General features: G+C 37.3%; 2 protein-coding genes across 4 annotated transcripts in view; both read left to right on the forward strand.

Moving 5' to 3' along the window:
- dennd5b (DENN domain containing 5B) overlaps positions 1-5928 on the forward strand; it is a 40470-nt gene extending 34542 nt beyond the window's left edge. For 2 of the 3 annotated variants that reach the window (XM_089126646.1, XM_089126648.1), the window contains 7 exons: positions 951-992; positions 1798-1916; positions 2001-2188; positions 2939-3021; positions 3093-3219; positions 3782-3956; positions 4055-5928. In XM_089126646.1, coding sequence (XP_088982772.1) covers positions 951-992; positions 1798-1916; positions 2001-2188; positions 2939-3021; positions 3093-3219; positions 3782-3956; positions 4055-4238 — 918 coding nt within the window. In that variant the 3' untranslated portion in view covers positions 4239-5928. The remainder of the gene's footprint in view (positions 1-950; positions 993-1797; positions 1917-2000; positions 2189-2938; positions 3022-3092; positions 3220-3781; positions 3957-4054) is intronic. The other variant, XM_089126647.1, reaches the window with a different exon arrangement.
- Positions 5929-7742: 1814 nt separating this feature from the next.
- Positions 7743-12508, forward strand: sinhcaf (SIN3-HDAC complex associated factor). The gene is made up of 6 exons (XM_039667578.2): positions 7743-7882; positions 10170-10297; positions 10526-10625; positions 11616-11739; positions 11824-11974; positions 12066-12508. Exons 2-6 carry the CDS (start codon positions 10170-10172, stop codon positions 12310-12312), a joined length of 750 nt encoding a protein of 249 aa, XP_039523512.1. The 5' UTR covers positions 7743-7882; the 3' UTR covers positions 12313-12508.
- Positions 12509-15998: the final 3490 nt, after the last annotated feature.

Genomic DNA, 15998 nt, shown 5'->3' on the forward strand with positions numbered 1-15998 from the left:
CCAAATGACACGAAAAAAGATTTGTTCATTTTGATGAACAGGAGAGTCATAACAGAGCGAGGCAGCCATTTGAGCTTATAAAACTTAAACTTTGTTATTATTTTGAGTATAAGTGATCGTTTCGCTTGATAAAATGAGCGATCGTTTCGCTTGATAAGACCCTTATTCATCGTCTGGAATCGTTTAAAGCCCTTTGAACAGTTAGCAATTTGCACTGAAACTGTCTTTTGGACCTTGAACCGTTTGGTTCCCATTGAAGTCCATTATATAGAGAAAAATCCTGGAATGTTTTCATCAAAAACCTTCATTTCTTTTCGACTGAAGAAAGAAAGACATGGACATCTTCGATGACATGGGGGTGAGTAAATCATCAGCAAAAGTTATTTTAAAAGCGAACTACTCCTTAAGACAAACCATGTGCAAATTCAAAAGTCAACACCATTGCTGAGTATTTTCTCCTTAAAAATTCAGTGAATTAAATACCGTCTCAAAACCACGGTATGAAATCGCTGGTATTTCTGACGTCACAAACTTTACATATTCATAGAACCACATATTCTAAATGAGGCAAGGGTATAGTTACATTCTAGCTATTTTAAAGGGAAGCAGGGAAGGAAAAGTATAAATGTTTGATTTTTGTGATGGGATTAAATTATTAACTACAATTGTTGTGAAAAAATTTTTCTTTTGCTTTGACCTTTCAAAATGTTTTTCAGATTTTCTCAAAAGATTTTCTAGATGTTCAGATTGTTTCTTTTTTTTTTTTTTCCCAAACTGAGATGGTGATTCATGTATTAGTGATCAAAACCCCTCTCTCTATATATGCATGAATCAATAAATTTGAGGAAGGAGGTATTACTCTTACATCCCACCTCATAGAACCAATCACTGCCATTTGTCTTACTGTCAATCATCCATCATGTTCTAACTCATTCTGTGTCCTCTCGCAGTCTGCCTTTAGGCCTCACACGCACATCTCCATCGCCTTCAAGGTTAGGTGCACATCCCTCCATTTTATTCCTCCCTCTCTCTACATTCATTCATCTCTCCATTTTTCTTCTCCTCCACTTAGAGAGATCACCTCTTTTGCTTCTTTGGGTTCCTCTCTACCTTAAAATCTTCCCAAAATGTTTCGATTTGATGTGCAATATGGGGGGAAAAAAATCTAAAATTAAATGGATAGATAGTTCACCCAAAAATGTTGTTCCAAACCCCAATTTAATTTTTTTCATATTCTTCAAAATGTCAAAATGAAGAAATAAATTCATACAGGTTTGCAATGACATGAGGGTGAGTAAATGATGACTGAATTTTCATTTTTGGGGGAACTATCCATTTAACATTTAAAATTAGACCAGACTAGAAAATTAGACTAACATTAACATCTGTAGAAGCCGTACAAAATGTTTCTATTATTATTTATTACTTGCATACAGGATCCAAAATAAACTTGGATTAAAAAAATGCCATATTTATTATTTTCAAGCCACAAAAACTGCAAGTTTTTACCCGGCGGCAAGCCATATTTTTTCTCAAATTTGGAACTTATGATGTGTTCATTTTGGACCCTGCTTGTACACTTCCGTTTAGTTAATTCTGTAAATATTTTTAGAGCCATAGGTTGCGATAGTAAATCTGAATCAGTGATGGTACATTGTACACTTTCACTGTCTTGTTGTCCTTCCGCTGCTCACTTTCAAAATGCAGCACACACCCTTACACGGGTTGTTCGGTTATTCTCAGACAGCTGCTTAACGCCTCTGATATCTTTTTCGTTTATCTGTTTTGTATGTACAGCGCCAGAACCTCGGGAAGTTGACAACAGTGCAGCTGGGTCATGATAATTCTGGCTTGCTTGCCAAGTGGCTGGTGGATTGTGTCATGGTCCGCAATGAGATCACAGGCCACACGTACAAGTACGGCCTACTCTGTTCTCTTCACATTCCCTCCATCTTGTTCCTTTTATGGCTTTCTTGTTATTCACTTGTAATCCTTTCCAGGTTCCCGTGCGGCAGGTGGCTGGGGAAAGGTGTGGATGATGGCAGTCTTGAGCGAGTTCTGATCGGTGAATTTGTAGTTCCGTGCAATGATGATGAAGGAGGCCGAGGGGCTAAGACTCCGCCCCTTCAGCGATCGCCTTCCCAGATCCGACGAATTAGCATCACATCACTTACAGGACGTGGAAACAGTAAGTTTAACTTGTATTTTAAAGGTGCTTTCACTAATGTTTGATTTGTCGGGGGCTTAGACTTACACTGACACCTAGTGGTTTGAATGTAGCATCACATAAAAATAAATGCTTAGCTTTTTTTTTTTTTTTTTTTTTTTAAGTTTCCAGTCACTGCCAGCATTTTTGATCATTTTCACAAAACTTTTATGGCAGCCAGAATACTACAATATATCAAAAGGAAGAACACCTCCGCTTTAAAAAATAAATAAATCTTATTTTAGCTTCATGCATTCTTTTTTGTATCAACACTTGAATGCGGGTGAGTTTTTAATTTAAAAAAAAATGCAACATTTTAAACAAAAAGATTTATTTAAATTTTGATCTGGAGATTCTCTACTCTTTCAGAAGATAATGGCGCTTTCTATCGTATAACAGTTAAGACATGAAATGGCTGTGGCAGGGAAGCGTTGTCTCATAAATGACGGACAATTCTGTCAATGACAGGGAAAGAGTTAATAGTCAGCCATAATTAATTCATTAAAATGTCAAATCATGGGGGTTAGGGAAATGAAGTAGCCTAATTAGTATTCGGCTGCTCATGTGATCTCAAAATGGCCGCCTCCATGAGGCAACCCTCTAAACTCTTTTATTAATCTACTGAAATGACTGTCTTCATCTAATATGAATTTACATTATTCTTAACTTAATGTTGTGAAGTACTTAGTGTGTTTAGGTGTTCAACCTTTTTAACAATCTCTCTCTCTTCAGAACCAACAACCGTTCAGATACAGGAATCCATCGGTGAAGCAGTCAACAATATTATCAAGCATTACCACAAACCAGAGAAAGAGGTATGATGTGTCCATTTAAGAGTATCGTCACTTTGTTTTTGTGTTTTTTGAACCTAAATGTTGTCTTTCAGAGGGGCAGTCTCACGGTTCTGCTGTGTGGTGAGGGTGGTCTGGTGTGGGCACTGGAGCATTTCTTCCAACATGGATTTCGCTCCGCTCGAATCTTTCAGAAAAATGTCTTTGTGTGGGATTTCTACGGTAAAGCTTATTAAACGTTTCCCTGTGAAAGTATACGGCACTAACTGTTACTCTAATATATTTTTGAGCTCTATACCAAAGATATTCATTCAAGCATATGTTTATGTTGCCAATGAGTATTAACTTCATTCTTAGATACTTAGAATTTTATTTTTTTTATTAGCCTGTTGAGCTAACTCTGGCTCATTTACAGTTATTTTACTGTTAATTAATGAGCACTGTCCCTGTAAAATAAAAAAATAAATGAAAAAAAATGAATAAATAAACTAGAAAAACTTCCTGGCTAATTTTTAAGGCTTCATTATATAGAGCTAGATCCTTTTAAAGACATTAAGCGTGGGTGCTGTTTTCAAAATGTTACATTTATGAGTGAAATATTACACAGTTTATAACAAAGTTTGAATTTTTGTCCTCCAGAAGTACATTTAGGCTTTGTGTGTGTGTCTGTTAGCATATGTTTATGTGGCTTGAAATATCTAATACACTGTAAATATTTTATAATTAATTTCCTGCATAAAAACACATTACGTTTAACAAACCTGTTGCTGTGTGTGTTGTCCAGAGAGAGTAGTAGCGTTTATGGAGAATGCAGATCAGATTGGAGACCTCCAAGAAATACCAGAACCTCTTGGTCTGAATGGTGAATCTTTCTGTCGATACATCAACGCCATTAACAATATGCCACGCAACATTGGCAAGGATGGCAAATTCCAACTGCTAGTTTGCCTCGGGGCAAGGTAAGGAGTCGGACACACGCATGCTTATTGGTGTTTTAAATAAAACATCTGAAAGTCAAATACTCAGAGATGTCTGCATGTCTATCCCACTCTCACAGAGACCGGTTGTTGCCGCAGTGGCTCCCTCTGCTGGCCGAATGCCCAGTCATCGCACGCATGTACGAGGAGAACGCGTTACTTCGAGACAAGCTCACCGTCAGCTCTCTCGTCGGTGTCCTGGAAACGCTCAATGACTTTCCCATCACTCTGGAGACCTCCTTTACGAAAAGCGTTGAGCTGTAATTCCACATACTGAGCTCAAATTCAGACTGCTCCCCCTCTCTGCTGCCACCCTCAGGGCCAACGCGGCTCTACAACGTTACTCTGCCTTGTGCGTTTGCTGACCTGGGAAGAACTGAGGATTTATCAAAGCTTCTCTCAATCTGAGTCTCCTGCACCCCCCCCAAAGAAATGAACTCTGAACTTCAGAAGTGTGTTTTGTAGCAATATTTGGAGTTGTGCTCTTTCTAACTGTTAGAAGACTCGGTTTTTTTTTTTCCCTGTGGATTTTGCTTTTAAAACTGTGGTCATTATGCGAGCAACGGTCATGTCCGCTAGCGTTTCGGCTTCGCATCATGCGCCGTCTCTTTTTTTTTTTTTTTGTGCTAAGTATGTCAAGAACTGCTGAGGAGCCTTAGTTCTGACAGAAGACACGTCCGACACACTATACTTGAGGAATTCAGACATCAAGTGTTCACAGTGACTAATCAGTAAATCGATGTCTGTGACGCGTGTTTAAACTGACGCTATCCATGTGCTGATTGGCTGGCAGTTTGAATAGATGAATTTGAGGACGTCAGTTTGAAACTTTCTCTTGGTTAAAAGCCCGTCAAATTAATTTTCTGGAGAAAAAGGACATTCCAACATGATGTGAATCGCTGTATGTTACAAGATGTGTTTATAGTTTATGTGTGATAGAATTGTGTGTGGCTGGTTTATCAGATGAACACTTTGGGAAGATGCGTTTATGTTGCCAATGAGTATTAACTTCATTCTTAGATACTTAGAATTTTTTTTTTTTTATGTTTAAGAAAGAAACACTGGAAATCAGACCTGGAAAGCAATAACAACCCCCCTCCCAGTAACCTTAGTCGCAGTTAAAATCACTCAAATCTTAAATATCACAGTTCCTTGTGTGGTGCTTTAAATATAAAGTGTAAACCCTAGTAACTGGGTCACTAATTAAATGAATCACTAATTGAAAGTCTAAATGCAGCATTATTTTGTAAATCCATGTTTAATTACTGCATTACTTGCACGTTGCTTAGAAATTAAGAAATTAATGTTTGTTCATCTTTTATATGCCTCAGTTTTAATCCGGAATCCATGCTGAGAGAAATCTAGTTGTGGAATAAACACGTTTGTTACAGGATGAGTTACAACATTAAAGTTTTTTTTTTTTAAGACTCTCGCCATTTAATCTTGGACATCTGTAGTACATCAACCTGTGTATTTTCTTTCTTTCTTTTTATAATGACTCGGATCATTTGTATGTATTTATTTTCAAACAATTCGTTTGTGACACTCTGATTTTAGATTAATTAAATCTTGTGGGGAATTATGCAGTATGCTGACACTGTATCATTTATTTATTTTATTGATGTGTTCAGACTTTGTATAGAATGGAAGATCCATCCTGTGTAAAGGTCGACTTAGTTGCTGAAATCCCAGAATCCTCTGGCTGGATGGATGAGTGCTGATGCATGTGGCGTTTTAGATCTTGGAGAAGTGCTGTTGCTGTAATTTAATTTGTTCCTTTAAATCCTTTCGGTCTCATTCCATCCATACTGGTTAATGTTGTTTTTCCCCCTGTATGAAATGCTTCATAACATCAATCATATATTATGAAAAGTTCCCTGTGTAAAAATGAGTGGGTTCCACTATCATGTTTATATTTGTGAAGCAACTCATTAAAATTGCTCCTCATGTCCAATATGTGTGTCCTCTCTGAACTTTGAAATGTGTGTGCACACCGGACTGGTATTCCAGGACAACACTCATGTCCCAGAGAACATTCCTCTATGAAGAGTCATTCTTCGTGGAATGTTATTTTTAGTTTAGGGACACGCTGATGGCATCTGTGAAACAAACGGTCAGCATTTGGCTCGTAGGAATCAAATAAGTGTTTTTAGAGAGACCTGAGATTTTGCTGTTGGGGAGAGCAGGGAGTGATTGTGATGTAATAACCCAAGAAAAAAGTTGGTATTAAAGGAGTAGTTCACTTTAAAACATTTACTCATCCCCATGTCATCCAAGATGTCCATGTCTTTCTTTCTTCAGTCGAAAAGAAATTAAGGTTTTTGATGAAACATTCCAGGATTTTTCTCCATATAATGGACTTCAATGGGAACCAAACGGTTCAAGGTCCAAAAGACAGTTTCAGTGCAAACTGCAAACTGTTCAAACGATTCCAGACGATGAATAAGGGTCTTATCTAGCAAAACGATCGCTCATTTAAAAAAAAAATAACAAAGTTTAAGTTTTATAAGCTCAAATGCTCGCCTTGCTATTTTCTGTGATGCGCGTCCGTGACTCTCTTGTTCGATCTTGTTCATCAAAATGAACAAATCTTTTTTCCGTGTCATTTGGTTCATTCAATGAACGAGATGACTCTAAAAAAGATGTGTTCATTTTGATTAACGAGTTCGAACAGGAGAGTCACAAACGTGTATCACAGAACAGAGCAAGGCGAGCATTTTAGCTTATAAAACTTAAACTTTGTTATTTATTTATTAAATAAGCGATCGTTTCGCTTGATAAGACCCTTATTCATCGTCTGGAATTGTTTAAAGCCCTTTGAACAGTTTGCAGTTTGCACTGAAACGGTCTTTTGGACCTTGAACCTTTTGGTTCCCATTGAAGTGCATTATATGGAGAAAAATCCTGGAATGTTTTCATCAAAAACCTTAATTTCTTTTCGTTGAAGAAAGAATGACATGGACATCTTGGATGACATGGGGGTGAGTAAATTATCAGCAAACGTTTTTTTTTTTAAAGTGAACTACTCCTTTAATGTCAATTTTAAATTTGGCTGATTTGTACTCATTAATGCACAAAATTCAAATTGTTCATGTTTTCTGTTTGTATTATAAACACTCACTGTACTTAATAATTGACAGTTTAAAGGGATAGTTGTATGAATTACCAGTATGATTTTTCTTTCTTTCTGTTGAACATATTTGGAACCGGTTTGGAACAACTTGAGGGTAAGGATAAATGATGACAGAATTTAAATTTTTGTGTGAACCATCTATTTAAGAATATTTTTTTTGCAAGCAAATAAAGGAATATATTAAATTTTGAGGAGGAAAACGATCAAACAAACTGGTCGAAATGTTGGTGAATGTTGGTCTAATGTCGTTACGTTCCTTCAGTCTATTTAATTACTCTGCAGCGGGGCCAAAACAGCCCGGCTACCTCAGTCAAACTTCTTTCGTGATGATGAATAGGCTATATCTTAGAGACGAAGCTGCGGACATGTGCTCATGGCTGACGGACACACCGTCACGGAGCGAGAAGAAGGATGTGCTGCTGCGTTTGTTCCGACATCTGCTGTGTCCTCGTAGTAGTAGAGCGTAACTCCGCCCACCGGGATTTCAGCGCACTGGCTGCTGCCCTAGCAACCAGACCCGCCCACGTTTCCCGCGTAATTTTCTTCTCCTTTTATGGGCAATAGAATGCAGACGCAGTCAAACGTCAGCAGCGTATGCAAATGAGGTTGATTGAAGAAATTCAGAAAATGGTGGATGGACGTCCGCGCATGCGTAAACATTTTACTATACTCAGACAGAAAGTGAGACAGTAACGAGTGGCGCATTGTTAAATGTGTAACGCTTGTAACTCTTGGCTTTCGCTGTGTGGTTTGACTTCAACTGATCCAAGTCGAGGTAAGAATAAAGGTCTTTTTTGTAAAAGTTATTTTGTGCAGAAGATGTCATAATTCGCCTTTCGTAAGGCCCCCTTAAGAAGTTATGTGACAGTGCGATGCCCGGTTGAAAGCTGTCGCGTTCATCAGAAATGTGTAAGATCACTTTTGAAGCTTGCTGGAAATGTTTAACATTTTGCTGTAGAATTAAAGCGTGCGGTAAGTTTAGTGTTTACATGCTGCCTATGGGTTACACGGCGCTACACATTTTAGGGCGCTTGCATCCTTTCCTGATGATCGCTTTTAAGTGTTTGATAACAGAATTAATTTATTTGAAGCCAGAGTTGACTTTTATGTCACTAGTCAGAACAGACACTATCAAAAAATGCGTTATAGATGAGTATTTTGACAGAAACGGACAATGTTGCATGTTAAAATAAACAATTTGCGTTCGTAGTCTGGTTGAAAGCATATAAAATTACAGTAGTGAACATGCACGTTCAAATATGTGTATTTGGTGTTGCATGCATTCGTTAAAACAAGTTTAGTTGTACTCGTTTTGAACTTGCGATGCCGTCTGACTGCGTGTGGTCTCTTGCTCTGCTGTTGGTGGGTGTGCTTCAGTTCAAAACAAACCCGCATTTTCACAAGCTCATCAACAGCATTTACAAACTTCTGCTTTACTAACTCAATGAGTTCAGGGTTCATGTAATGGCTAGAGCTCTGCTACTGTTAGATGTTCGTTTAATGTGAGATGGAGGCGGTGTCACTGACGCATTTAAACGTAGAGCAAAGAAAATCGATATTTAATTGTAGCATTCTGAATTGTATAAAAAGTGTATTAAGTTGTCATATTAAGGACATACACATGCGAATGCGTGTTTTGTTGCAGTCAATGCTCTTCTTCAGCGAATTTGTTGCACGGTCGGACCGCATGTGTTTACAGTCTCGAGCGCGAAGCATGGAGTGAGTCGCACGAGCCACTGACGCAGAGTCGCGCGGAAAACAAAGAGCAGCGGTCGAACAGTTCGACTAAATTCAACCGTGCTTCTTCTTTGAGCACAACTGGCACCCAGGAAAGTACGCGAATGAGTTGCTCGTACAGAGCAGGGTAGTTTGTCGGTGAAACTGTGGTGAAAACATGCTGAATGTGTGTGTTTAAAGAAGCCGTGTGGCGTGCCATGCTTCCGCGCGAGCTGGTGGGCGGTGAATGAATACGGCGGGACACACGCACCATTTCACTGCAGTGCGCGCGCGTGTACATTTAAACATCGCGAAACATTGATAATGTCCGTTCGATACTATCTGGATAACTTAAGATGACACACTTGGATGTGTTATGGCACTTTTGATCATGGTTTCCGCAACGGCATTGCTTTACTTTATTGCCCCCATTTTCTGCCCCTCCTCTCAAACGCGTTGCCATGTTGAATTGCGTCAGAGCAGAACTCACACTGTACAGAGCCTAGGCTAAATGTTAGAAATCTCTCTCTCTCTCTCTCTCTCTCTCTCTCTCTCTCTCTCTCTCTCTCTCTCTCTCTCTCTCTCAATATATTTTTTCTATATTTAATTTAAATAAAAATACAATGGTTTGACTTTGGACAGATGCTTCCTCAGTAATGACCCAGTTATACTGTATGAATTATTTGATGCCTCGTACTGTCACCGATCTGTCGATGCGCGAGGCCACTGGTATTGTCCGGCTCCATCGTCAGCACGAGGTTATATAAGACGGAGCACTCGGTCCATTAAGCTCTTATCCCATTGACGTGATGATGACTGATGATAACCCATATTTCATCTCTCTCTCTCTCTCTCTCTCTCTCTCTCTCTCTCTCTCTCTCTCTCTCTCTCTCTGTGCAATAGGTTATTCTATATAGGCCTATGCACACACATAAATACGGCTGTAATAACTATATTTAACAGCACATAATACATTTTCTTTTATACGTATAAAGTAATATGTACATGTGTGTATACATATATAAAATGTATGTACAGAAATGATAAAAATAGTATGATAAATACAAGACAACAATAAGCAGTTGTGTAATTTTTAACCTATATTTCTATGACAACTTTTTTAACTATTACATTAAAATTACAAAGTGTGTTTATTATAATTATTAGTACATTTATTGTTGTTGTTGTTACATTGTTGTTATTACACTGATAATAATGAGGACCATAACAGTAACTTCGTTTGGGACTACTATGGTAAGGTGCAGCCAATGTGTTTAAACGTGTGCGTTAAATCATTCTGAATCATCCGAAGTACCAAAAAGAGAGTTGTTTTTCTTGTGTCACAGATGTTTGGCTTTCATAAGCCAAAGATGTACCGCAGCCTTGATGGATGCTGCATCTGCAGGGCAAAATCCTCCAGCTCTCGTTTCACTGACAGCAAACGCTACGAGAGAGACTTTCAGAGCTGCTTTGGGTGAGTATATCTCTTGTGTGTGAGGTTCATTTGTATTAACATGATATTATCATCTGCCTGGTTATATTACAGTAAGAACAGGATTTGTATATTGTGTCTCTAGTCAAGAGATCAGACCTATTCTCTTAGAAGAATGAGAAAATAATGTTTGTTCATAACATGAAAACTTTGATGATATACATATGCATGCTGCTATTACAATGATATAACAATGGGATACTTCTACAGTTTAGGTGAGACTCGCTCTGGTGAAATCTGCAACGCTTGTGTCCTGCTGGTAAAACGCTGGAAGAAGCTTCCCGTCGGCTCCAAGAAGAACTGGAATCATGTAAGTGCCGCTGATTTAACCAGGCTGAGTCTTTTCAAATCCATTCTCGAACCTTATTGTTTTAAAGCAGCTTCCCTATAACATGATAAAGTAGATGCAGATGAAACCTTGGGAAGAAATGGGAATCCTAAGGATGACACATATTTAAACAATTTTCTACATATACAAATGTGTATTTGAACAGATGTAATAGTATTAATAATAATTAGCTATATTGTACTACAGTATTTCAATTCAGTATGATTCTCATGATAAAAAATGAAATCTAATGCAACTAATATGATAAGATATGTAATTATGTTCGCTCCACTGATGAAACTGTTGTTGGTGATCTTAACGATAATAATAAATATAGATTTATGTTTTTTTTTTTATATAAATATGTTATTTAAAAATAGTTTTTATATAGTATAATATAAATTATATGACAATAATTAAATAAATTAAACAATCATAAACCTGATCTATACAGAACACATATTAATATAAATATTTTTACTGTTTTGTTTAACTAAAATAATTGTGTGAAAATTAAATAAATAAATTAGGGCTGTCAAACGATTAATCACGATTAATCGCATCCAAAATAAAAGTTTGTGTTTCCATAATTATGTGGGTGCACTGTGTATAATTATTATATATATATATATATATATAAAAATATTTCTTAAATGTATTCAAGCATGTGTGTGTATTAAATACACACACATGCTTGAATACATTTAAGAAATATTTTCATGTATTTAGATTTATATATAATTTATATTATATATAAATATACACATTTTATATAAATAATATTTTTGTCTTGCATATACATGCATGTGTGTGTATTTATATAAATATACAAAATAATTATACACAGTGCACCCACATATATTATGTAAACGCAAACTTTTATTTTGGATGCGAGCAATCGCGATTCATCATTGGACAGCCCTAGAATAAATATTACATTTGAATATGGAGATTGTTTGTTATTGTTATCAGGTGGTTGATGCACGAGGGGGACCAAGTCTGAAAACTACAGTGAAGTCAAAGAAAGTCAAATCCCTATCCAGACGGATCAGACCGAACCAGATCAGCAGAGTTCAGAAGGAGCTAAAGAGACACAGTGAGTACTGAATCACAAAACTAAATCAAACAAAACATGAAATTGCTCTCGGCATGTTCCTCATAAAAATGTCTTTGTTAACAGATTCAGACGCTCACAGCACCACCTCCAGCACCAGCCCCGCCCAGTCGCCCAGCTACAGTAACCAATCAGACGAGGGTTCTGACTCTGAGTTGACTCCTGGCTCCGCCCGCTCTCCAGTCTTTTCCTTCCTGGACCTGACATACTGGAAGAGGTATTCACTCTGCCGAATCAAGTTTGACCTTTCAAAGTTCATCAGAACGAATACTTTTAATTGACATGAGCTCGTTTTCAAATCTCTCTAGGCAGCGGGTATGTTGTGGCATCATCTATAAAGGTCGTTTCGGGGAGGTTCTGATTGACCCACATCTCTACAAGCCCTGCTGTCAGAAAAAACAGGAGCAAGAGCAGGAGGAAGAAGAGGAGGAAGAAGAGGAAGACGAGGACCTTGAGAAAGAGGAGGTGCAGAGCAGTCAAGAAATCCTCTCGTCTATTCAACCGCACTCCTCTTCCCAAATAAAAATGGAACAGGAAGTGGATGAGGAGTGGTGATGCCACATTCCCAGGGTACTGAATTGGCATTCTTAAGAAGCCTTCGAGAGTCAGAGGCGCAGCGTTGCCCCCTCAGACGCTCTCAAAGACGTTCTCTCGGATTGCCTTCGATTCATGAGCAGCTGGATCCTTGTTTTTTTTTTTCCTCCTTGTTGAGAATGTGTCTCTTTCATTTCCTTTGCAGTCGAAGCAACCTTTATTTATCAAACCGACTGAAAACCTTCCTTGTTTTTCAGAGCCTGGTACCACACAATTCCAGTGCACCCCTTCTTTTTTTTGTAGATCAGGGAAAAGGAGTTTGCTTTTTTCGCTATCTCACTCAATTCAAACGCAGAATGCTGGATCTACATATCATAGAAATGTGGAGAATGGACTTGTACAGTGACCACAATCCTACCCTGTCACTTTTCTCCCCTTGAGCACCATTGTGCCCTTCCTCTGGGGTGACTGTGTCTGCAGTGGATAGTATGTAGGATATTCCACCATTCCAGCTGGGATATAGCCATCATTTAGGGAAGCTTCTGATCTTAACCTTTTATATATTTATTTTGTTCTGTCTTCGTCTTTATTTTTAAGGCCTGCTCTGTTTGTTCCCTCTCTTGGTTTGTAGTTAATGGGACAGGACACTGAAAAATGTTTAAAAAAAAATCTGTCATTCACCCTCATGTTGTTTCATATGGAGTGCCTAAAGGGACAAGGCGATGGAAAAAATCTGAGATGGGAGGAAAAATATATTTCAAGGCTTTTGAAATTTCACGTTCGCTCGCAAAGAACTTCAATGATTTGTGAGAACGCAAAAGCATCAACACACAATTTTTCCTCCCTTTTTTTTTTCCCATCACCATGTACTTTTAAGGGACTAATTATTTTCTGAAGAACATCTGACTGCTTTATTCCATATAATGGAAGTGAATGGGGACTAGGGTTCACTGAAAAAAAAATATGATTAATACGTTATAGAGAGCCTAAGTCCCTCCCCTTCCGGTCGACCACCATGGGACCTTATTTCGGAAAAATATTGTATGGTAGTCAATGGCGAGAGACAACAAATATTTTGATCTCGTTTGAATTGTGCCCTGAATTACACATATGATGTTTGTCAATTTAAAAGATACATTTTAAAGTAAAGAAAGTTGCAGTTTGATGTAAAACCGTTGAGGTATAAGACGTAATTACAAAGACTACAAACCCCAAAGGCGCACATTTTTTTTTCTCAATGAATGAAGCTAACTTTATTGAGGGTGTCTGTCATTGTTTCTACAGTCTTACGTTATAATCGTAACGTTACGCCGTCCTGCCTGAGTGTTTTGTACCAGACTGCACACACACGAGCAGCGGATCTCGTTTCGCTTCCCGGGAGATGTAGTTCACAGAGCGATTTTCACATAAACCTAAATGTTACTCTTCTGTTGTATGACAACCTGCGACGTTTTTGACTTTCAGAATTATCTTTTAAATTGACAAACATCATATGTGTAATTGAGGGCACAGTTCAGACGGAATAAAAAGATAAGTTGTCTCTCGCCATTGACTACCATTCATATTTTTTTTCCGAAATAAGGTCCCATGAGCCGGAAGCGGAGGGGCGGGACTTAGGCTCTCTATGACAACATATGTTTTTACATTGCTCAAAATAAGTTAAGCAATTTTCAACTTTTTTTTGGTGAAATTATCCAAGATTCAGCTCATTTTTACGTCAGTTTAATGTAATTTAAGTTGCAAATGACTTAAACATCCAAGTCGATTGTACTTTATTTAACACAGCAACAATTTTTTTCAGTGTTATCTAACTCCAAAACGACAAAAAGCACCTGAGTAGTATCTAAAAATGGACTTGTGTGCTGTATTACAATTAATTCCTTTTAAAGCCATATGTTCGCATTAAATGTAGTCCTTATGACTTTTGACAGACTTTTATGGTGCAATTTGAAGATTGATGCTTACAGTTAAAAAAATATTGCAGGATGTTCATTCAAAAAAAATCACATTTTTGCGTTTAATGTAAGAAAAGTTAATGATGTGAAGGTGAATAAATTATGGCAGGCTTTTTTTTTTTTTTTTTTTTTTTTAACCCTGATTTCAATGCAGGATTTCTGTATTCAGCCACTAATGGGCACCAAACTCAACACCTAGTGTTTTACTGCAAACATTTCCTCACTGAACCAGACTGGGAATGGCCAGCCAAACATGATGCCTGGTTAGCAACACTCTTGTATTCAGCGTACTAATGTAAATATCCAAAAGTGTAGATTTAAGGTTTTTGGTAAAGATCAGTGTCGAGCATGAACGCTAAGGAAAATATTGTCTTGATAAAATTCTGCATGTATTTTGCATGGCCTTCTAAGGAGATTTTTTTTATTTTGTTTTGCAACGAGTTGGGCAAATTTTGAGATGGACCCAATATATATTTTTGTATGTAAATGCAAGAAAAGAACAAAAATGAAACCAACTTTGAGATTACAGTGATGTTTAATTATGACAGTTTTAATTGTCTTCAAATATTTTTTAGAATTGGATATTTTCAATATGGTCTCACTCAAAGCCAAAAAGCCCAACGTTTTGCTATTTATACTGTCATCATATATAGCCTACAGTATGTGTTCATATCCCTTCCTCTCTGTGAGTGTGTGTGTGTGTGCGTGTGTCTGTGTATAAATTTTAGCACATGATCTGATCGTTTTGTTTTTTATTTTATAAGTTTTTGTTCTTATGCTCCAGGGAAAACACTTTTCAAAATACTAAAAAGCTAAATCAACAGCTTGTACATTGTCATTATAAATTACTAGTCAATAAGCTTTCATATGAGGAGTATAAATACTATATTTCATAGTTTTCTCCTATGGTCCAATATGCCTGTCCTGTCAGTTTTTATTATTATTATGATTATTATTTTATTGTTTGTGATTGTACAAATTATGTTGGCGCACACATACTTCTGTTGAAATCCAGGGGGTGGCGTTAGAGTCAATTTGTTTCCCACAAAACACTCACTTGCACATTAATTTTAATTTTCTCTCTGGGCAATCTATTTAATATCTGCTCCGTTTTGAAATGGGTATTTTGATGGTGGCAGCTTGTGGCTTTAGTGTGAATATGCCATATCATGGAATGACATATGACTATTTGTGGTAACATCCTTTCAGCTGAAGCACCTTTATATGGAGTTTCTATCGTGTCATCTCTATGACGGCATTATTTGTAAATATAAGATGTGTAAGACTGGACAACGGTTATGATGAATACGCTTTTGTCTTATTTATTTCATATTTATTTGTTTTGTTTTGTGGTCTTGTTTCCTTTTAAGTCTCATCAGAATTTGTGGACTGACCTGTCTGTCCTAACAACACTGCAATATGGACTGAAAATGCTTTTACACATGTCACAGATATAGGCTTAGATTCACTAAACGTTATGGAGAACTTCAGGACTGGATAGCTGTAAAAACAAATGTTTGTGTGTGTGTATGTGTGTATGCTAAGTACAATAATTTGATTTGATTATTTTTATACTTTTGAGGGTGTCTAATGCCCACATACCTTTCCTTAGCCTAGTCCTTTAGTTGTAGTGCTACAGGCATGTATGGTAGCTATGCACTTTGTATTCACATTATTAGAGATATATGAAGCAGGTTTTGTATTTTTTTACATATTGTACTTTTTACTTGTTCCTCAATAAATGTAACTTGT

Source organism: Pimephales promelas, chromosome 24 (assembly GCF_988280905.1).
Source record: "Pimephales promelas chromosome 24, fPimPro1.hap1.1, whole genome shotgun sequence".
Taxonomy (NCBI): Eukaryota; Metazoa; Chordata; class Actinopteri; order Cypriniformes; family Leuciscidae; genus Pimephales; species Pimephales promelas.